The following is a 24,688-nucleotide window of genomic DNA, read 5'->3' as shown; positions in this document are numbered from 1 at the left end:
GTAATGTTGTCTTTTCAGCTGGTTCCATTGTCAGAGCTGCAGAAGCACAGCTCTTCCACTGTTGACCTGTCAACATGCTTCACACAGATTGGACGCACATGGCAGCAGCTGGCCTGGCCTGATCCCGAGGAGGCATTTATGATAATGGTGAAATTCACTGAGGTAAGGAGTGACCACACTATAAGGCTGCATTCACACTTGAGAGTTTTGTAGCTTGAAGCTTGAAGCTCCAAAAAAGCTCAAACTTAAAAAATGTATTGTTCTCTATGGTGCTTGTTCACACAATGTTCTATTCTACTCTATTCTTTTATAATTATTCTATTCTGTTTTGTTCTATTCTTTTCGATTCTTTTCTATTCTATTCTTTTATTTGCTATTCTATTTCATTCTATTTTATTCTATTCTTTGATATTCTATTCCTTTCTTTTCTATTCTATTCTTTTATAATGAGTTCTTTTCTGTTTTGTTCTATTCTTTTCTATTCTAATAAAGTAGCCTAAGTAGGAATCATCATCTTATTTCACTTTTATACCGTTCTGTATTTATGGCAATGTTTCCATTTCGAATTTGAATTAATTTTTAAATGTATTTTAAAATTCAAGTTCGGATGATTAATTTTGTTAAATTTGTTACTGTTGTGATGTGGAAATTCAGATGAATCAGAATCTCTGAATAATAAAAATTTTGTACGAATTACGATTTGTAACTAAACGAATCACACACGTCTACACCATGACACAAACAGATATTTTAAAAAATATTTACAAAATGTTTATTCCATCAACACAGGCCCAAAGGTAGTATACCCCACTTATTAGATAAAGTCAACGATATCATAGATCTATACATGCTGTACAGAGCAAACAATAGTTCTTGAATACCCTTCAAAGAAAAGGGGGACATATCAATACTTCTGAAACAACTAGATTATGCCCAAATACGCATTTTGAGAATTGCTTTTCCTCAGGGGAAATCCAAGGGACAAAATAATGAAATAGATAAATAAAACATAAAATATGTGAGGAAATGTTCTGTGATTCTACATTAAACGCAACATACTCCATATGTGTTCAATCCAGCTTGGGTAGAGGGAAATGAGGGAAGATATCCCAAAGGTGCTTAAACAGGATAAATATGAGGCTTATCCAGCGGCATGGCTGACCCACCATCTACCCAAGGGAAAAACAGCAACTGGGCATGGGTGTAAGGTAAACTGGATTCCCAGCACCAAAAAACCAGTACAGACTTATATTCATATGCATTGCTCACTTGCTCATACTTCTGAGCGAAGAAGCAATAGAGATGCCATTCCAATTCATTATGCTCACGTTTGTGCACTCATTCACACATACAAATGGGCATGCGCTCATACCAGTTGGCGCCAAATGGCCTATTTAACCTCTTGCCTACCAGGCACTTTTACCCCTTCCTGCCCAGGCCGATTTTCAGCTTTCAGTGCTTTCGCACTTTTAATGACAATTGCGCGGTCATGCAACACTGTAACCAAACTATAATTTTATCATTTTGTTCACACAACTAGAGCTTTCTTTTGGTGGTATTTAATCACCACTGGGTGTTTTATTTTTTGCTAAACAAAATTTACAAAAAACTGAAAATTTAAAAAAAAATAAGTATTTGCTTTAGTTTCTGTTATAAAATGTTGTAAATAAGTAATTTTTCTCCCTTACTGATGTGCCCTAATGAGGCTGCAGTGATGGGCACTGATAGACTCCACTGATGGACACTGATAGGTGGCACTGATGAGTCACTGGTAGGTGGCACTGATGGGCATTGACAGGTATCACTTGTGGGCATTGACAGGCATCACTGACGGGCACTGATAGGCGGCACTGATTGGCACGGATAGTTGGCACTGAAAGGCAGCTCTGATGGGCACTGATATGTGGCATTGATGTTCACTGATGGGCACTGGTATATGGCACTGATGGGCAATGACAGATGGCACTGATGGGGCTACACTGATGATCACATGGTGATAAACACTTTACCATCATTAAAACCATTAACCCTAAAAACAAAACTATCCCATGAATTATTGGATCAATATTTACATTTTTGGGTCAATTTTCACCAGCTTAATGTTTAGATGGCACCAGTTTGTTGCAGTGCTGATATATTGCCAACCTAAAATATATCTAAAGTCAAAACTTTTTTCCCATTTCAGATAGAGCAGGGGAGGGTTAAAACTCTTTGTCAGGTTTTCCTTTGGCATCTGTGTCTAATTAGGGAGATTTCCCTTTTCTCTTGTGTTGAAGTAGGAAGCAATAGGATATCATTCCAGTGTGAATGAAATCCCCTCTCAGACTGCTGTTGCGAGAACAAATGTCCATTTTGGAGGATGCGCCTTCTATTCCTGTTCTGGTGGCAACTTTGGATTTACACTCACTTTCATTCCTGATTACATTAATGATCAGGAAAATTAGAGAGGGTGACGCAGTGTTGTATGAGGGAATAATGGTGTAAATCTTAGATGTATGCTTTACTCTTCCTTAGATGGCAGTGTTGCATTACATTGGTGTCAAGACTACAGCTGTTTCTCACTTTAAAACATGTTACTGCCTTGCTTGAGCTCTGGTTCACACTGATGCGGTGCAGAATTCGCAGCGTTTTCTGTGTGAATTCGGCACCGTATCAGAATCACACCCAGTTCATGCGAACCGCTGCGGGTGTGTGTGTTAAGTTAGCAACACCCCGAAAGCGGTCAGCAAAACGCGGTGCGATGTGCAAAATCGGATTGCATAGGTGTGAATACCCATGCGATCCGATTCTAGTGTGGACCCAAAAAAGGGTCCTTCACCTTTTTGGTGCGGTGCGATTAGATCCATACAAAATGTATGGCTCCAATCGCCCCACACACAAATCGCATGTGCCTTTCACAGGAATGCGGTGCAGTGCGGTTCCTGTACAAATCACATGCGATATCCTGACCGCATATATGTGAACCCAGACTGACAGTACAAAAGTGTTTCCCTCCCATGGTTCTACTGTGATGCTGGGTGGACCTCACATCTTTATAGCTCTAATGTAAAGATAAGGAACTGATGAGGTTTCTCACTTACTTTCATGGACTCTTTCACTTGATATGAATGATATGACCACTATGTTTGCTGTAATAGACTATAGTAGCATTAGCTACATAAAGTAGTGGTGCTATGTTCCAGCAGCAATACCAACGACTTCCCATCTGCTGGTGGAATTCACCGACTCTCACCCAGCCAATGTAGATAAACGGGCCAGGTGGGAGCTCTCTTGTCCCAGGAGGACGTACCTGTATTTCCACCCACTCACATGTCTCGTGCGTGCCCTCAGAGGTACATGTGACTGCTGTGCCTTCTGGACACAGCAGATCACCCACAGCAATCACATGTTCAGTAGTAAACAGTGGCTTTCATTCATGATGCCTTATTACTGTTATCTGCCACAGTGATCACATGGTACAGGGCCAATCACAGTGGCCCTTTACCATGTGGTTGCTGGTGCCAGTCACATCAATCACAATAGTAAACAATGACCTCATGAATGGATGCCAAACACAGTTAAAATGATTGTGAATACAGTGATCATCACTGTAATAAGCAATCCTAGTGTAAAAAAAAATCCGATTACCCCCCTGGCGCAGTACAGTGTCACTATTGTAACACTGTACTGCTCTGTTGACAGTATGTAAAACAAAATTGCAAAAAAAAATTTTTTTTTTTTAACATAATGTCACCAGTCAGTGTCCCTAATCACTGCCACCCACTCACAGTGTCCCTAATCGCCATAGCATCAATTGCAGTGTCCTTGATCACCACCACACCAGCCATATTGTCCCTAATCACTGCCACATCTGTTACAGTGTCCTTGATCACTGCCACACCAGTTTTGGTGTCCCTGATCACCACTGCACTAGTTAGTGTCCCTGATCACCTCCATACCAATCCCAATGTCCCTGATCACAGACAGCAATCATAGTATCACTATAAGGACTTGTTCACATGTGCAATGCTCTATGAAGAACCATCCATGTTTGAATCACTCTTCAGAGAGCATTTGACAGCCAGTGAGGTGGCATTGTATCACCTCCTCATAACCTGCTTTAACCTTTTGGACCCCGTACTAGCACCTCCATTCACTTAAATGGTTCATGAGTGCAGTGTTGCCTTTGCCTGTTCCCTGTACTAACCCTGGCCTGTTTATTAACCACATTTCCGCCTGGTTTCTGACCATGTATCTGACTGCGCCTGAACTCACCCACCTGCACGTATGTCTGACTATGTTCCTGCGAGACACCACTCCCAGCTATCCTCTGCAGACAACTCCACTTTCTTTTATTAGTCTCCTGTACTTCCTTGCTATGGAGCATGGCATTCCTGGGGGCAGTCATGTACCAGTAGGCTAGACTTGTTTGGCTTAAAGGAACTGGGACTGCTTTAGGTGATGCTACACTAAGCTATATTCCCTGACCACTTGTATAGAGGTAACTATTCGGTCCTGTTCACACTGGCATTAACCACTTGCCTACCGAGCACTTTTACCCCATTTGTGCCAGGCCAATTTTCTGCTTTCAGCATTCTCACACTTTGAATGACGATTGTGCAGTTATACAACACTGTACCCATATGAAATTATCATTTTTTTCACACAAATAGAACATTCCTTTGGTGGTATTAATCGCCACTGGGTGTTTTATTTTTTGCACTATGAACAAAAAAAAGCAAAAAATGTTTTCTTTGTTTCTATTATAAAATTTTGCAAACAGGTAATTTTTCTCCTTCACTGATGTGCGTTGATGAGGCTGCACTGATAGGCAGCACTGATGGGCACTCATGAGGTGGCATGGATAGGCAGCACTGATAGGCTGCACTGATGAGGTGGCACTGGTGGGCATTGGTGATGCAGCACTGATGGGCGACACTGATGGGCGGTGCTGACTGGTGGATGGCACTGGTGGATGGCACTGGTAGGTGGCACTGGTGGGTGGCAATGCTGGGCAACACGGCTGGGCACTGATCATCAGTGCTGACCTGCTCTGTGACAATTGCTGTGTGAGTGTGTGTGACATAAATTGTTAAAATGACCAATTTGAAAATAAATAAAACATATTTTATATAATTTCTTTACTTTCTTAAAATTGTGAAAAAAGTACAACTTCAAAAACTCCCCAAGCCTCTTACTAAATACCTTGGACTGTCTACTTTCCAAAAATGGGTCATTTGGGGGGGGGGTGTATTTGTACTATCCTGGCATTTTAGGACCTCAAGAAATTAGATAGGCAGTCAGTACATCAAGACTGAGCAATTTTCAAATGTATACTGTACAGTATAAACCATAGCTTGTAGACTCTATAACGTTCACATAGACTAAAGAAATATACACTGATTTGGGGTATTTTTGCCAAAGAAATGTAGCAGAATACAGTTTGGCCTCAATTTTTTGAAAAAGATTATTTATTTGCAAACTTTTATAACAAAAACTTATTTATTTCAAAATATATGGCATTTTTTTTATCTATATAGCAAAAAAAGTGGTGATATAAATACCACTAAAAGAAAGCTCTAGCTGATAAAATAACTATTTCATTTGGGTATAGTGTGTGACAGCACTGAAAATGGGAAAAATGGCCTGGGCAGGAAAGGGGTGAAAGTGTTCGGTATTGAGGTATTTGAGACAGTTGGGTTAAGTGTTTCTCTACCATTGAGATAAGCCTTGTATTTTTATCAGTGAATACAAGGCTTCCTCTAATGGACTGAGGGAGAAATTGTGACATCATCCGCCCACCTCTCCACCACGGCCAATCAGAGGAAGCTTTGTATTCATTGATAAAAATACAAGGCTTCTCCAGAATGGTGATGAAGCATTCACCCTGATTCTGTTGAATTCTGGTTTCAGACTGGAAGGCACCCATACTGCTGCCAGAACACAGCGCTGCTTACTATATGTAGCTAATACTACAACAGTACATTACAGCACAGATACATAATTTTGTAACAGAAATAATTTGTTTGTACTACCGTGACCCAAGTGAACTATCTGTGATAATAGAAGTGGAATTCTATTGAAATGCATGCCTAATCACTGGTCAATACACTTTTTCTGGCATAAAGTATTTCAACGGTTTTAAGGTAATTTTGGGGTGCTGATTCCAAATCTGGCGTCAGTTTTTGTCTATCACATCAGGTTTTTGAGATATCAAATATTGCATTTTCAATAAAAACAGCAAATTTATGTTCATATACGAATAGCTATACAGGCATACATACAAGAATAAGATAAGATACAATATACAATAATAATGAAACAAACATTTAATGAGCCGTAGCACAAAGTTGTGAGTGACTGCATATAAATGTGAGTGAATGCATATTACCATGTAAGAATTGAATTGTAAAGAAGAAAAATATGTACAAAAAGGTCATTCACAATAGTGATGTTACATCTGCATAAACGACCTCTTCTTTGACAATCTCCGATGTACAGCTTGTGGAATGTCTCTCATCAAGGACCAGCAGTAATCTGCCATTGGCCTTGGTAATGTTCTTCCATAACTTTAATGTCTTGATGAAAGCGTTCACCTTGCTCTTCGCTCACGTGACCCATGTTCTGTGGAAACTGGGCCAAGTGACTATGTAAGTAGTGAACCTTGATGCTCATTTTCAATCCAAGTATTTGGAAACTCAAGAGCAGCTCCTCCACAATCTCTCGATAGTTGTCCGCTTTCCTGTTCCCAAGGAAATTCCGCACCACATCAGAGAATGCATTCCAAGCTCTAGCCTCTGCCGCAGTTATTGTTGTAACAAACTGTGGATCCCTGATGAGTGTTCTTATTTGAGGGCCATCAAATATTCCTGCCTTTTTCTTCTCAGCACTGAGACTTGAAAAGATTGAACATATATAGCTGAAGCAGTCTCCAGTGTGATCAAGAGCTTTGACGAATTGCTTCATTAACCCAAGTTTTTTGTGCAGTGGGGGAAATACAATTTTATTCCTATCAACCAGAGGCTCATTCTTGATGTTCTTGTCACCAGGCGTCAAAGTGATTCTTGGTGGCCAGTTCTTTTTAACCCAGTGTTCTAATGCAGCCCTACTGTCCCAGTAGCACAGGAAACAAGGGTATTTGGTGCTACCTCCTTGCTGACCCAGCCGAAAATTAACCATTTTCAAATCAACACAAATTACACATCCATGAACATGGTATTCCAATCTATCCAGAACAATCTTGATGTTGACATACTCTTCTTTCATTTTTACAGAGTATCCTATTGGGATTGCACCATATATATTTCTGTTGTGAAATAACACATATTTCAAACTCCTATTATTACTGTCAATAAAAAGTCTCCATTCACTTGAATCATATGTGAACAGTCCCATATTGAGAAGAAGTCCTTCAACATCATTACAATAAACAAGTTGACCATCTGAATGGAAGTACTTTCACAGTGCTGCTTCTCTGTTACGATAAAAGGAGACACTAGTGCCAGGTCTGAGTAGTCCTTTCTCTTGCAGCCTGGAAGCCAACAATTCAGCAGACTGCTTTGGCAAATACAAATCTCTTACAAGATCATTCAATTCAGGCTGACTAAACAAAGAAATTTTATCACAATCTGCATCAGATGGCGTATATTTGATCTGAGCATCATCATCATCTGTAGAAGCAGGTAAACTGAGGGATTTAACATCAATCTCTGGTAGCTTAGTAAATCCAGGCACAGGTATTTCCTCACAGTGCTCAACTGGTCGTCTGGCATATGGGATATCTGGGTATTGTAAGTGTTTGTTTTTCTTATTGAAACCTTTTACATTGACAAGGCAGAAGTAGTAGTTATCCAAATGGTTTGTAGGTTCTCTCCAAACCATTGGCACACCAAACTTCAGCTTATCATTCTTTCCTTTAGACCATGATCTCAAAACTTCAACACAGGTTTTACACACTTTGTGAGGAGCCCAATTTCTGTCATGGTCTCCAAGTCGTACTTTAAAGTATGCAAGATAAACCTTCTTGACAAAGGTATTGATGTTGCGCCTTTGATCCTGCAAAGTGAAGCTGCCACAGATGTAGCAGAAGATATCTGGGTCATTACTGCATTTCCTTCTTTCGGATGTTGTAGCCATTGTTAGATCACGCCCTGCAGAAGGAGCATATTAAATAAATGTGGATATCTACATAAAATTATGTTATAAACACACTATCCCAAAAATACAGCACCATAATTTAACACTAAAGCAGTCACTGACTCGCAACAACTTGCAATCATAAGTGACAAAGAGTTACTTTCGGGTAAAATCAATGTACATGGGGTATGCCGATTAGCATAAAAATGAGATGTGATAGAGCAAATCTGAGATCAGATTTGGAATCAGCATTCTGAAATTAGTCTAAAACAGCTGCAAAAGTCCAGGCCAGAATTTTTGTATTTTTTTTTGTTGACCAGTGAATCATACAGGGTAAAAGTTGTCTCTTTGCCTCTGCTGCCTGTGGGTACAGTCCTACAATGCCCTATGTTAATCCAGGCCTGTGTCCTGTGGATGAACATTTTATATACCATTAGATGTAATATGGTAACATTGATGGTCCATACTTATTTTCAGAATTTGTACTTCATCTTCATCATATCTCCATTTTTATTTGATTTTCTCTCTTGATTTATTGTGTTATAGACCGTGTCCAGATGTTTTATATCAATTAGTTTCATAGAATGTAAAATAATTCCTAAAAAATGAATGTCCCCAAAAACGATACTTATGTCAGTGAAATAAATTTTTCTAGGATATGTGCCGTATCGCCATTACATACTGCGCAATGATAAAGCGGAGAGCTGAGGAGTTGTCAGACAAAGGGGATGCTGGACATGCTGCAAACAAGGTTTGACACTGATTGTTCTCTCTTTTTGCATAGGTCACCCTAATCAGCGTGCATAAATAAAGCTGAGCATAGGCATTAGCAAGCGATTGGACATGCTTGCGCAATTTGAATTGTGGGCGGTACACAGACTTCCTTGCACATGGCCACTGCGAGCAGCTGGGCTATCCCCAAATACACAGATTCCAGGGCCATTGAGGTTCTCTACCCAATCTGTGCTGTCCTGTGGGTGTGGATGGTGGCCGGAGGCTTATGCAGGCCATAGATGGGTCAAAAATCGGCCGATTTTTCTTAAATAAAAATGAAAAATCGGTCGTTCAAGCGGCCGAGGTTACCAGCAACGGTAATAAAAATCGGCCGATTTTCATCCCGTCTACAGCTGGCAAAAAGTGTCCCTGCAGAGAGCTCCGCTATTTCTTTGACAGTTCCTTGACATTTATAGCGGCTGCAACAATGTATCTATTTGTATCCATTTAGGATACAGATGTTTTTATTCGGAAACAAATAGATACGTTGTTGCAGCCGCTATAAATGTCAAGGAACTGTCAAAGAAATAGCGGAGCTCTCTGCAGGGACACTTTTTGCCGGACTGGAATTCCTCTTCTTCTTCATCTTCTTCTTCTTCCTCTTCTTCTTCCTCTTCTTCATCCTCTTCTTCTTGTTCATCCTCTTCTTCATCTTCTTCATCCTCTTCTTCTTCATCCTCTTCTTCTTTCTCTTCTTCATCCTCTTCTTCTTCTTCATCCTCTTCTTCCTCTTCTTCATACTCTTCTTCTTCATCATCCTCTTCTTCTTCTTCTTCTTCATCCTCTTCTTCTTCTTCTTCATCCTCTTTTTCATCCTCTTCTTCTTCATCCTCTTCTTCATCCTCTTCTTCCTCCTCTTCATCCTCTTCTTCATCCTCTTCTTCTTCTTCATCCTCTTCTTCCTCTTCTTCATCCTCTTCTTCTTCTTCATCCTCTTCTTCCTCTTCTTCATACTCTTCTTCTTCATCATCCTCTTCTTCTTCTTCTTCTTCTTCTTCTTCTTCTTCATCCTCTTCTTCTTCTTCTTCATCCTCTTTTTCATCCTCTTCTTCTTCATCCTCTTCTTCTTCTTCATCCTCTTCTTCTTCTTCATCCTCTTTTTCATCCTCTTCTTCTTCTTCATCCTCTTCTTCATCCTCTTCTTCTTCTTCATCCTCTTCTTCTTCTTCATCATCCTCTTCTTCATCCTCTTCTTCTTCTTCCTCCTCTTCATCTTCCTCTTCTTCATCCTCTTCTTCTTCCTATTCTTCTGCTTCCTTCTCTTCTTCTTCATCCTCTTCTTCTTCCTATTCTTCCTCTTCCTCTTCTTCCTCATCCTCTTCTTCTTCTTCATCCTCTTCTTTTTTTTCCTCTTCTTTTTGTCTTCCTCTTGCAGGTCACTGCTCATGAGCAGATTTTTTTATCGGTAAAAAGATCGGCCGATTTGCCCATCATTGCCGCGAAAATCGGCCGATTGGCAAAATTGGACGATTTTTTTCCAACTTTACCGATAAAAAAAATCTGCCAAAATACCGAAAAACGGCCGAACAGTTAGCCCACTAACAATCCGAAAATCGGTCGATTTTATATTCGGCCACAAAATCGGCCGATTTTCGACCCATCTATGGCCTGCATTAGTCTTGCCATCCTCCCTACTGTGTATGATTAACCCTCTCACTTCCAGAAGTACTCAAGTCCAAGCACCCACTTCCAGGACTCAGCAGCTACTGTATGTCTACACTAACACTCACTTCTCTTGTTTTCCCATCCAGGCAATGACTGTAATAATAGGCACTGTTCACATTTAAACAGTAACACGGAGGCACATAGTTGTAAATAGCCTCCTTTTATTGGCCTGGTTTAAAGGTGAAGCATAACAGTCCAGATCATGGCGATGTTACAGTCCAAATAGTGGTTTGAATTCAGGAGTGGAAAAACAAAAACAAAGGGTGCGCCAGCCATGTACATTACCTTAAGAACTCTTTTATTGAAGATTTGAAACAGATGTCAGCTTGAAAACAGCACATTATATCACGCTCATCAATATTCACAGTGGATGTGGATAGTGTCACATGTATTGTTCACTGAATATAGTATGTGGGGTCACATGATTGGTCTGAAACAGCCCATCTGTAAGTGGGAGGGGCTTGGGTATGATCAGGCATCACCCTAAAAGGTATTTAAAGATGGACTATGCATGAGTATAGTTTGGCTCTGAAGAAGAGGGTACCTAACCTCGAAACACATCAGAAATTTGAAGTGTCTTCCCTACGTTGGGATCAGCGGAGTGGACCAGGATGTGTTGGTCAATGTGGATATTGATGAGCTTGATGTCATGTGCTGTTTGTGAGTAAACAACTGTTTTACTTCTTCAATAAAAGAATTTAAAGGTAATGCACAAGGCTGGTGTGCCTTTTGTTTTTGTTTTTCCAGTGTTCTTTTTGGGCTACCCCAGTCTTCAGAGGGCTGAAAAGTCTTGCTCATTTCCAAGCTGTTGAAGACCTAAGTTTTCCATTGCCAAAACACCCACCTTGAGCACAGGAGGTTGTTTGTTATGTCTGAATTGAAGACCATTGTAGGATTTAGGAGACAAGAGGTATATTGTGGCTCACCCAGATGATGTACAGTCCTTCTTCAGTTCTCTGCTTCTAATCCCCACTGATGGAACACCACACTCCCAGGAGGCCAAAATGACAGAGGACAAGGGGGCACTCTTTACGTCTGGAAGAAAAGAAATTTAATCTCCAAACAGTGAAAGGTTTCTTCACAGTAAGAGCTGGGAAAATGTATAATAGACTCCCTCAAGAGTTGGTTCTGGCCAGCTCAGTGGATTGCTTTAAAAAAAGGCCTGGATTCTTTCCTAGATACACAGAATATAACTGGTTACTAACATTTATAGGTAAAGTTGATCCAGGGAATATCCAATTGCCTCTCAGGGGATCAGGAAGGAATTTTTTCCTCTGCAGGAGTAAATTGGATCATGCTTTGCTGGGTTTTTTGCCTTCCTCTGGATCAACTGTGGGTATAGGATTATAACGTTTTATATATATATATATATATATATATATATATATATATATATATATATATATAGTTGAACTAGATGAACTTTTGTCTTTTTTCAGCCAGACTAACTATGTAAGAAAGAGCCCAAATTTCCTTCTCCTGCACCTGTCCACAGTTCCAATTGGGGACCTGAAAGGGAGAGGAAGAAGCATCTCCAGCAGGCCTTACTTTTCCTTAGCTTTTCCTAGGCAAAACACCTAAGAGCCCAGTATCTCTCATCTTAAATAGGGACTCCCATAATGCACCAAAAATAGGAGGGGCAGACGTTAAACGGGGCCTGACCTAACTCCACCTGCCTACAGACTGTCTGCTGATGTCTTCTCCAAGACAATTTCAGCAAAGTAGGAGCACTCTAGTTGCATGTTTATGGCAATCAAATGGGGAAGGGGAGTCAGTACAGTTTCTGCTCCAAGGAAAATAATTACAATTGAAAAAGGCATTCTAACATGCTTGATTGCTTTATGTACTGTCCCATAGATAGTGGGTCATAATAGAGCCAACCAAAGAGGAAACCCGATTGGAACATTTCATGCCTATGGGCACTTTACTGCTCTGTGACCTTACTTTTATTTACTGCAGTTAGGTAATATAGTTTGGTAAATGACTACCCCCAAGTTTTCAGAATGGATAGTAAAAGATGGTCACCATATATTGGTGAGGTTTTTCCTTCTTTCTGTTATCTGCCAGTTTTAGACTGACAACCTTGTGAAATAGTGCCTGACTGGTTCATTTTGCTGCCCCCCCTCTTCCTTACATGGCTGTGATATAAAGGCAGATTGAGGTACAATACATATATTAGCTGTATTTTTAATAAATACATAATTACTTAAATTGTGTTATTTAATCAGCCTGGAGTTCACCTTTAAAACTTCCACTTGCCATATCCACATACACATAATGTTTCTTTACTGTCTAAATTAAGGTGAAATTCTTGAAACAAATCAAACCAACTCCATCTACAAAACACACAAAGAAGTGTGACCATTTTTTTCTTTTCTTTAATGGTTGAACTGGATGGACTTTTGTTTTTTTTCAGCCAGACTAACTACATAACTATGTAACCATAAGCCAAAACTAAAGCCAGACAGAAATTCTGCCCCAATATTCGGGTAGTCTTAAGCTATGTTTCTGAAAGTTTGCTGGATCATTGATACTGAAACTAAGTGGGATATTGATGGATGCACACCAAATTGTGGTTATATTGAGGATTAGGAGATGCTACTTTCCACATTTTCTCATTCCTGTGTGATGAGTGACTTTTACTTTGCCTTCCCAGTTGTGCCTGATAGTGAACAACATTGAACAGCTGCGGTTGATAGTGCAGTCATTACCACAGAAACTGGACTGGAAGACTCTGGAGCGAAGGACAAGTGAGCTCATAAGTTCAGAACAATTTCAACACACACTTCATGACCAGCTGAACAGTGCCGTGGCATGTCTGGACCGTGAAATACGTGGAGTGGTTCAGGCCCTTGCTCAGAAAGTAAGGTTCACATTCTATTGATCATCATGTATTTATTGATCTTCTTAATAGAGCCAACCTCCAGCTAAAACTTTTTTTTATAGAAGTATAGACTTAGGAAGAGTAAACACTGTCAAAGAGGAACTTCAGCTCCCTGACTGGTTTTTGGTTCCGTCCCTCCTCTCCTACACCACCATCTTTAAAATCTGCCATGTGTAAATATATGCTGATGGTCTATGCCCAGTATTTGGGACCCAGCAAAAATCTGTTGATGTGAGGGGTGTTTCTGATGCATGGGCAGCCAATGCTGGTATCTGGTACTTTGATATCTGTAACATCCATGTGAGAAGCTCCCTGCACCTGCGCAGATGTGCCGGAGGTCTTCACTGGGTCCTGAAGACCTGTGGCCATCTGCGCATATGCAGAATCCCGTGGTGCACGTGCGACAGTCGGTACGACTGGCTTCTGTGTGACATGTGACGTGGATATCCAAGAACGCAGCAGGAAGCAGGGTGCTCTACATCATTCTCACTTTGGTGAGAAAGAAGGATGTACTGCTGTACAGCCATAAAAAGGTAAGAATTGTGAGAAAATATTCTCCAATTGTGGGAGAGGAAATGGAAGGAGACAAGGGGGAAAAGGGATATTTTCATAGGGGAAGGTCCACTTTAAGTTTTAAATGAGGTTTTGTTTACTCCACTGGGGAGACTTCATTTCATTTGCTTTCCATAAGTTGGCACAAAAAAAAAAAAATAGTGGGGCGGTTGTCACTGACAGACAGTAATTAAAGCCTGAAATGGAGTTGTCACCCTTTTGAATTTCAATTGTGAAAATTTTTTTTTGCATGGCTCTCAATTGTCCCTCATTGGGAACCATATCTTTCCTAATCAGTTGTCCATCTTTTGTTTTAATGTATAGATCTCTATGAAATTCTACTTTGAAAGCCCGATTCAATTTTATTTTAAATTGGCCAAGTACATTCCAAGTGCATGAAAACAAAAGGTGTTCAAAATCTTTTCTCTTTTCTTTAGAAAAAAAAATCAGCCACAGCACTGCATGCTGCAAATTGGGACCTCTGCTCTTTGTGTGGAAACAGTGGTCTCCTTGTAAAGGGTCCAACCCCTGCTGATTTGCTTACCTACAGAGAGCAATGGTCCCTCTCTGCAGTTGCTGGCAGGGGACAGGCATTTCTTCTCGGTCTGTAGCTGCTTTTGAGCTTGTTTAGAGTTGTAGTTTATGAGCAATAAAAATATGTGGTTGAGCTGCATCTTTACCACCCCCTTAAGTTGCAAAAGCAGCAGACAGGGGAGTTCATGCTGCAGTCTCAATGCTTTGCTTCGTACCTGCTTAATTCATGTGAATGGGAAAGCACCACAAACGCACCGCAACCATGTACAATTTACACAGTTGCAAAGATGATTGGAGTTATTCCAGTCTCTGATCAGCTCTATGGTCCACCGGCAGAAATGCCAGCTGTATTTTTGGGTTCTGCAATGGGACAGCCCGAGAAAGCCATGGAAAGTGGGGGGGGGAGGGGAACATCCCCTCCCGCTGCTTGTAAAAGCAATCCAGCAGCTAATTAACTGCTGGGATTGCTTTCACAGGCATCATCCTGGTATAATTACTCAAAGTCCAATGATGTACCAGTACATCGCTGGTCCTTGGTGAGCAAATGAGGTGGCTAGTTTTGTAACATGCAAAAGATGGCAGCACAAGGCGGTACGCACAGTCACAGGGAGCACCGACATTCATAAGTCAGTGTGCCAAAAGACATCATCCTGTGTACATTGGGAGCTGTGCAACTGGTGCTACTCTGACCACGTGAGTTACCACATCTGCTATTTTATCATGGACAGCAAATTAGAACAAAGAGCAAATGTGAAATTCTGCGTGAAACTGGACAAATCTACCACAAAGACGTTTGACAATGGGTCGTTCAAGGTGTTTTCAGTGGAAAGAGCACTTCAAGAGTGGAAGAACATCACTAGAAAATGATGAGAGATCAGGAAGACCTTCAATGAGCTCAACCCCGAAAATGTCAGCAACTTGTGCATGATGATCATCGGTGAACAATCCACAACATTGCTGCCATTGTCGGTGTGTCATACAGAACAGTCCAGGCAATCCTCATGTATGATTTGAACATACACCGTGTTGCTGCTAAGTTCGTCCCCAAGCTGCTGATCCAGGAGGAACACCGCATCGAAGTCTGCCAAGAACTCCGTCAGTGTGCCATGGATGGCCTTCATTTCGAGGATCATTACCGGAGATGACATTTGGGTGTACGGGTTTCACACAGAATTTCACATTTGCTCTTTGTTCTAACTTGCTGTCCATGATGAATTAGCAGACGTGGTAATGCACATGGTCAGAATAGCACCGGTTTCACAGCTCCAGATGTACACAGGATGATGTCTTTTGGCACACTGACGTATGAAGGTCGGTGCTCCCTGTGACTGTGTGTGCAACCTTGTGCTGCCATCTGTTGGTGAGTTACAAAACTAGTTTTGAAAATTTTTGATACCACCTCGTATATTCATATATGTTTTAGTTTTTGGGTTTTTTTTAATGCAGCCTGTAGGCTGAATGAAACAAAGAGAAGAAATCTTTGCCAGAAAAAGTGTGTGGTATGCCCACCATTAGAATATACTGGTCTGCATCTACCCACTTCTAATGTTGGGCATGCATGCAATGTTCCTCAATTCACATAGATCGATGTGGATGAAGAAATAATAAAAATTAAAAAGCCATATGCTGATGCAAAGGGGCGATTCGCCCACTGACCACCCCAGGCCCCCATGCCTGGGCACATATGTTCTTTTTTTTTTAACTGTGAATAAGAAAATTCCTCCAGCAGCACTGCTTGCACTGACAAATATTCTGAGAGCAACACCCTGTTGCTGTCAGAATAAACAGATTGGTGCTGCAGCTGAATGGCATTTCAAAGCAAACAGTTAACAATAAAACACAGCAAAAACAGAACATTAACTTAGTAAAACAACTTTTTTTATTGAAATCTGTGCCAAAAACTGAAAAATATATATGACAAAGCATAAGAGTAATCCACCCACTGACCACTCCAGGCCCATATGCTTGGGCACAAATCTGTTTTTAACTATGGAAGATAAATCTGTTTTTAGCTATGGAAGATAAATCTGTACCCCTACTAATACTCCACTAATGTCTGGTAGTGACAGATGCACATTTGAGGCAGAAACCAGGCTGGCCAGGACAGGAAGGGCAAAAAAAGTGGGTGTCAAGTCTAATTTTGTGTCTGCTACAGACACAAAATTAGAGGGGTGGCTTTTGGGGTGGCTTTTGGGTTGGGGTACCAGGAATGGGATCAGGAAAATGCCTCTCATGCATCCGGCTCACTGCATCTGGTTGAGGGGTTTGGGCCATAGCACCTTCTGGATACAAAAGGGCCGTGATGGCCTCTTTCTGAAATTTTGGGAATGATCCACTTCATCCTTCATCCAGTTGCTTTGTAAAGCACAAAAGCGTTGTACAGAGCCAATTTAAATAAATATACAGACACTTTTTTGTACTACTGTCTGGCTTTACAGGAAACTAAGTACAGCTTCCTCATCTGGTGGTTGAAGTCCACCCCTCCCATGTTAGGGCGTCGGTGCTGATCCTGCTAACGCTGCATTTTTGGGGGCACTATACTATTGTTATTGGCTAGTATAGTTCAGATCTGATCAAAGATATTGATCTGTTCAGACACTATACTAGTAAAGAAGGTTTACAGTGTGTATGTGAGTGTGTTCCTGGTAATCAAAGGTTTAAATGTGATGGTGATAGTGTGGCGGGCAATCTGATGCTATCTGGGAGGGATGCTAACTGATACAAAAGATGTATGAAGTCACCCGTGACACTAAAACAGTGATCAGAAAAAAAAATCTGTACACTGTAGTAATGACACTGGTGACAGGGCAGTAAAAGGGTTAACTGGAGGGGGATCAGGGGGTTAAATGTGACTAACTAGGTGTTTTAGTGTAAAGTGTGCTGCTTTTACTCACATAGATGTTCCCTCTTCTCTCACTGGAACCGAAAAGGCTCCAGGAAAGAAGATTGCATAATTTCCTGTGCCTTTGTTCTGTGAATACAGGCACAGGATGATCTCTGATTTGGCAGAGCAGATCAACAGGTCCAGGCCAAAAATCCCCCAGGCCGGGAGCATGGCGGGAGCATGGATCACATGTATATATGTGATTTTGCACAGGGTGGCCGCCCTGTAGCAGTGAAGCTACAAGAGGAAGATGCCAACTGGTTAAAGCAAATAAACGATAGACATCAGATTCACATTACAGTTTGTCTCTTAAAATATATTCTGTCAGTTTGTAAAAAAGTTTAATGCAACCTACGTACGTGTAATGTACAGTAGTGATGGTCATCTCCAGCTAGCAGCTGGCCTTCATACTACTTAGCTCAATGTTATCCCACTAGAGTGCATGCCAAGAAACCTCCAGAAACCTGCGAAGGGGGGCCTCAAGGTTTCGACTACCCAGAGGCCTCCACAGAGACCTTGGAGTGTACTCATATAATATTTTTTAACTTTTTTTATTATTATTTAACTTTATTGCTATGTGATGGCATTTGCAGATGACTGGTTTCCTTTATGAACACATTAGGGGTCTATTAGACCCCTAATGTCTCCCCTGCCCTCCACTGCAGCTAATTAAATACAGGTCTGTGCTTTATCAGCTGTTGACTTGTCATTTCAGTTGGGATATTGACCGCTCTTAAAGTGAAGGTAAAGGCTCGAGGTTTTTTACCTTCATGCATTCTATGCAGCAGTGCCCCCAGCCCTCTCAATACGTACCTGAGCCCCATTGAGATCCAGCAATGTACATGACAGCCTCAGTCGTCCTGGGTCTCTGCCTCCTCATTGGCTGAGACCGCAAGCGGGAACCATTGGCTCCTGCTGCTGTCAATCACAGCCAGTCAGCCAATGGGGGGAGAGAGGGGGCGAGGCCAAGCCACAGCTCAGTGTGTGAATGGACACATGGAGCAGCGGGTGCCACTATAGCAAGCTGATTGCTGTGGGGGCACCCGACAGAAAGGAAGAGCTAGGCTGCTCTGTGCAAAACCACTGCACAAAGCAGGTAAGTATAGACATGTTTGGTATTTAAAAAAAAAAAGAAATGAACTTTTAGTATTGCTTTAACTTGGAAACACTCAGAACTGAGAATTTCTGGGTTCATTAACCACTTCCTGACCGGCCGTTGTATATAAATGGCCAGACGGTGGCACTGCAGGGTCGGGTGGCCGTTTATAAACGGCCTCCCCGCACCCTGCTTGTGCGCCCTTTCCAGGAGCGTGCAGCACCGCGATCCAGTGCCCGTTATGTCCTCCGGACACAGTGAAACACCGATCGTCGGACGGGATCTCTGTCCAAGGTCCCGATCATGTGATCACTGATTGGCCAATCAGTGATCACATGCAAAGTAGTAAGCAAGATGTCACTTCTGACATCATTGCTTACTACGTGTGAAATCTGTGAATGATCACAGAAGTCACATGGTACAAGGCTATTCACAACAGCCTTGTACCATGTGACAAGCTGTGACCAATCACAGCTCACTCAGTAGTTCTCAATGGCTGCAAGAATGCAGATAGAGAGAAAGAGAAATGATTGCTTTTACATCCTATATGGGTGTAAAAGCAATCAGTGTAAAAAAAAAATCTTCACCACCCCCCAAAAGTAGTACAGTGTCACCATGGTGACACTGTACTGCTAGGGTGACAGTATGTAAAAAAAAATAAAATAAAATAAATAATATAAAAAAAAAAGAAAAATGTAAAGAAAAATGTTTAAATATTATAATTTTTGCTTATGAACTAATTTGGCTTATTTTTTTTACTAAAAAGATAACGGAATAAATTTTGGCCAAGATTTAAGATGAAATATTATTTATTTGCAAAATTTTATAAGAAAAACACTTTTTTCAAAATTTTTTTGACATTTTCATTTACATAGCAAAAAAAATAAAAACCCAGCGGTGAATAAATACCACCAAAATAAAGTTTTATCTGTCTCAAAAAAATGGTAAAAAATTCATATGGGTACAGTGTTGCATGACCGTGCAATTGTCATTCAAAGTGTGATAGCGCTGAAAGCTGAAAATTGCCCTGGTCAGGAAGGGAGTAAAAGTGTCTGGACTGGAAGTGGTTAATCACAGGAGGCTGAGATCAATAGAAGGGACTTTTAAATGTATGAAATAGATACTTGAATAGAATTTTTTTCTTTTAAACCAAATTTAGTGTCACTTTAACCTCATGAAAACTAAGATGTTTTTAAATGTACCTTGGTGGACAAGGGGTTAACCATTTGCCCTCCAGAGGATTTAACCCCCTTCCTGATCAGGCCATTTTTGTGCATTACATCGCTGCGTTATTTTAACTGACAATTGCGGGTTCATGCAATGCTGCACCCAAATACAATTTACGTCCTTTTTCCCACTAATTGAGCTTTCTTTTGGTGGTATTTGATTGCCTGTGCATTTTTAAAATTTTTGCTCTGAAAAAAAAAAAGCGACAATTTGGAGAAAATAACAATATTTTTGACTGTTTGCTATTAAATATGTCCAATAAAAAAAAAATCAAATTTCGTCATAAATTTAGGCCAAAAAATATTCTGCTACATGTCTTTGCTAAAAAAAATCGCATACGTGTAAATGATTTGGTTTACTTGAAAGTTATAGCATTTATATACTGGGATTCTTTTTTTATTTTTACTAGTAATGGCGGTGATCAGCGACTTATAGCAGGACTGCAGGACTGCGGTGGGCATTCTGACACTGGGAGGAACTGACTTGGTGTCACTGACATCCCCAGTGACACCAATACAGTGATTAGTGCTAAAAAAAAAAAAAGCACTGACACTGTACTAATGGCACTGGGCAGGAAGGGGTTAACATGAGGGGCGATTAAAGGGTTAACTGTGTGCTGTGTACTGTTTTACTATAAGCTGTGTCCGTCCGTGTGCTTCACTGTAAGCACACTGCTTTGCATGGCTGTGCTGTGCACAGCCATCCAAAACAGTGTTCATGAGCTGACAGGGAAGAGAACTGTTTTGTTTCCAAAAAGCTCTCCTTCCGGTCGGAGATGCTCGGCAATCACCGGGCGCCAGCCAGTAATCACCGGCCGAAACCCGGTGATTGACAACCACGGTCGCGAATGGTGGCGCACCCCTTACCCGGAAATGCAAAATCACAAAAATATACGTATTTCTGCTATAGGGTGGTCGGGAAGCTGTTTTGTTTTGATGCAGCTGGAATGAATTTATTTAATTTAGGGCTGCTTCAGACCACAATTTCTGCTTTCTGGATGCATTTCTGCATGCCTGTTTTTTTAAACATGCCAGTGTGTTTTTGATGTGATCTAGTATGGTTTTCCCCTCTTTTTTTTTTATCTTCATCTCAATTAAAGATGTGTATTCCCGTGCATTTTTGATGCATTCCAGTGTGTTTTTGGTGCATTTTGCTGCGTCTGAGATGCATTCCATGCAGAAAAAAATGCAACATATTCTTTTTGTTGACTACTAGAACGCACTGCACTGGTGTGAACTAGGGTCATTGGAATCCATATTAAATACTGTCCATGCAATTTTGATGCAGAAAAAAAACGGACTGGACTGCATCATGTGTGAACCAGCGTCTAACCACTTGGCTACCGGGCACTTTTACCCCCTTCCTGCCAAGGCCAATTTTCAGCTTTCAGTGCTCTTTAAATTTGCACTGACAATTGCGCGGTCATGCACCACTGTACCCATATAAATTTTTACTAGTAATGATTGAGATCAGCAACTTATAGCGGGACTGCGGCAGGCATTCTGACACTGGTGTCACTGGTGAGTTGGTGTCACTGACATTCCCAGTGACACCAATACAGTGATCAGTGTAATAAAAAGCACTGACACTATACTAATGTCACTGGGCAGGAAGGGGTTAACATCTGGGACGATCAAAGGGTTAACTGTGTGCTGTGTGCTTTTTCACATTATGTGCTGTGTGTCCTTTACTGTAAGCACACTGCTATACAAAGGAGTGTGCAGGAGCTGACAGTGGAGAGAACTGCATTGTTTACATACAGTTTTCTCCCCCCCGTCGGTAATACTCGGCGATCACTGGGTGCCGGCGAGTAATCACTGGCCAGGACCCGATGATTGAGAGCCGAGGCCGTGAATGGCGCCTCCTACCCGGAACTGCGAAATCATGTATATATACGTGATTTTTCTCACCCTTGCCGCCCTGTAGTAGTATTTCTGCTATAGGGCGGGCGACAAGCGGTTAAAGTGCTGCCGACAACCTGAAGCTGTATTTACTTTGTTTTTACTGTATTTCATTGGACACAGCTGATTACGTGGTAAAAGGCTGCTGTGATTGGCCTTTTACCTTGTCATGTCTTTAGCTGTGTCCGTAGGACACAGCGATCATAGACAACTCTGGGTATGTGCCGCGGGGGCGCATTCTGGGAGGACGTCATATGATGCCCTCCCAGAACTGGAGAACCACGCCATAGCTGTCATTTGGCTATAGTGCGGTTGTCAAGTGGTTAAACTGTAGGTTCAATTGGGCTTTAACTCCCAAAGTGTTATGCTGTATTAAACATATAACCTAGCCTATAAATTATTGCATTTGATATTTTGAAAAGCCAGTATAAAGGTAATATAATGTTAAAAAAACATTTGGTTCAACCAATTATTTTCGGTGTATTAATTTTTAATGCTCCTTATAATGGGTATGACTGGGGTGTGTCCTCTGCATAAAACATATTCCTAAAGGTGTCCCTCTTTCTCATCTCAGAAAGTTGTGAGGTATGTTTGTTGTAGTCTGTATTACCACTGGAGACCTTTTCATCACTTACTGTCCTGAAAGAAAATAAGGGCAAATCTCCCCAGTGGGGACAAAGACCACCACTAAATACCTTACAGAGGTTCTCTCCCTAAAAATGTAATACTGTTCCAAATATCTCACCTCATTCTCTGATATCTCCCATCACAGCTAGATTCTGGGATCGCCAAACATCTTCAGTCGATAGCAAAAGCCAGTGATTCCCGGGACCCCAATGATGTGAGTATACTTCAGGTCTCTGTTGGTTAATTGCAAAGATGAGAGTACATCTGACTTTTTGCAAAAGCGTTTGACACAGTTTCCCACACACGGCTAATGTGTAAGGTAAAGTCTACGGGCTTGGAAAAATGTAATGGATAGAAAACTGCCTAAAAGATTGTATTGGTGAGTAGTGGTTAATGATTCATACTCTGAATGGTCTAGGGTTGTCAGTGGTGTACCCCAAGGTCCAGTGTTGGAACCCTTACTTTTTAATAAATTTATAAATTATATAGGGTCTGGGATTATAAATACCATTTCAGTCTTTGCAGATGACACCAAGCTGTGCAGCGGAATAACGTCCTTACAGGATGTCTCCAATTTACAAGCCGACCTCAATGCACTGTTTAATTGGGCAACTATGTGGCAAATTAGGTTTAATGTTGATAAATGTAAGGTTATGCACTTGGGGGCTAAGAATATGCATGCATCATACATACTTGGGGGGGGGGTACAACTGGGGGAATCCATGGTGGAGAAGGATCTGGGCGTTCTGGTAGATCACAAGATTAATAATGGCATGCAATGCCAAGCTGCAGTTTCTAAAGCGAGCAAAATCCTCTCTTGTATTAAAAGAGATATAGACTCCAGAGAGAGAGATATCATACTACCCCAGTACAAATCATTAGTAAGACCTCATCTGGAATATGCAGTTCAGTTTTGAGCACCAATTCAAAAAAAAAACATTGTGGAATTGGAGAAAGTACAGAGAAGGGCAACCAAACTGATACGAGGCGTGGAGGAGCTCAGCTATGAGGAAAGATTACAGGAACTGAATTTATTCTCTCTTGAGAAGAGGAGATTAAGGGGGGGATATGATCAACATGTATAAATACATCAGTGGTTCATATAGTGCAGTGGTCGGCAAGCCTCGGCTCGCGAGCCACATGCGGCTCTTTACACAGTTTAAAGCGGCTCTTCTGTGTGCCGGGTGCCCGCTCCCCTCCCTCCTCTCGGGCGGCCGCCCCAAAAGTCAGGACTCTGCAGCTAGCCCAGCAATGGGCAAACTACGGCCCGGCGGACCTTTTAATCCGGCCCGCGGAGCGTGGCAAACATTGGCTGTCAGGATGTAGGCGGGGCAGCGTGACGAACTCCTCTCCTCTCACAGTCCACCCTGAAGACCGGAACGGCGCGGGAACACGGCGAGAGGAACGCGCGGAGCAAAGGTAAGTGAATTTACACGATATGGGGAATGAATTACTATAGGGGGATGAATTACTATATGGGGGATTAATTACTATATGGGGGATGAATTACTATAGGGGGGATGAATTACTATAGGGGGGATGAATTACTATAGGGGGGAGAATTACTATGGGGGATGAATTACTATATGGGGGATGAATTACTATATGGGGGATGAATTACTATGGGGGATGAATTACTATATGGGGGATGAATTACTATATGGGGGATAAATTACTATGGGGGATGAATTACTATATGGGGGATGAATTACTATGGGGGATGAATTACTATATGGGGGATGAATTACTATGGGGGATGAATTGCTATATGGGGGATGAATTACTATATGGGGGATGAATTACTATGGGGGATGAATTACTATATGGGGGATGAATTACTATGGGGGATGAATTACTATATGGGGGATGAATTACTATGGGGGATGAATTACTATATGGGGGATGAATTACTATGGGGGATGAATTACTATGGGGGATGAATTACTATATGGGGGATGTATTTTCAATTTTAAAAATGTGGCTCTCAAAATAAATTTCAATCGTGGTTTTGGCAAGATTTGGCTCAGTTGAAAAAAAAGGTTGCCCACCACTGATATAATGAACTCGGTGTAGCATTATTCACCCCTAGGTCATCACAGAGGACAAGGGGGCACTCTTTACATCTGGAGGAAAAGAGATTTAATCTTTAAATACGGAAAGGTTTCTTCACAGTGAGAGTTGTGAAAATGTGGAATAGACTACCTCAAGAGTTGGTTCTGGCCAGCTCAGTGGATTGCTTTAAAAAAGGCCTGGATTGTTTCCAAGATACACAGAATATAACTGGTTACTAACAATTATAGGTAAAGTTGATCCAGGGAATATCCGAATGCCTCTCGGGGGATCAGGAAGGAGTTTTTTTTCCCTGCAGGAGCAAATTGGATCATTCTTTGCTGGGTTTTTTGCTTTCCTCTGGATCAACTGTGGGTATA

At 41.4% G+C, this 24,688-nt stretch overlaps 1 protein-coding gene across 2 annotated transcripts in view; it reads left to right on the top strand.

Moving 5' to 3' along the window:
- UNC13D (unc-13 homolog D) overlaps nucleotides 1-24,688 on the top strand; it is a 156,713-nt gene that overhangs the window by 78,362 nt on the left and 53,663 nt on the right. For both annotated transcript variants that reach the window (XM_089654907.1, XM_089654906.1), the window contains exons 22-25: nucleotides 19-162; nucleotides 8,771-8,866; nucleotides 13,211-13,417; nucleotides 22,405-22,473. In XM_089654907.1, coding sequence (XP_089511033.1) covers nucleotides 19-162; nucleotides 8,771-8,866; nucleotides 13,211-13,417; nucleotides 22,405-22,473 — 516 coding nt within the window. The remainder of the gene's footprint in view (nucleotides 1-18; nucleotides 163-8,770; nucleotides 8,867-13,210; nucleotides 13,418-22,404; nucleotides 22,474-24,688) is intronic.

This window comes from Staurois parvus, unplaced genomic scaffold (assembly GCF_062004578.1).
Source record: "Staurois parvus isolate SC_StPar_1 unplaced genomic scaffold, SC_StPar_1.0 ptg000813l, whole genome shotgun sequence".
Classification (NCBI taxonomy): Eukaryota; Metazoa; Chordata; class Amphibia; order Anura; family Ranidae; genus Staurois; species Staurois parvus.
The sequence above is the reverse complement of the archived record's forward strand: the minus strand, read 5'-3'. Positions and strand labels throughout refer to the sequence as shown.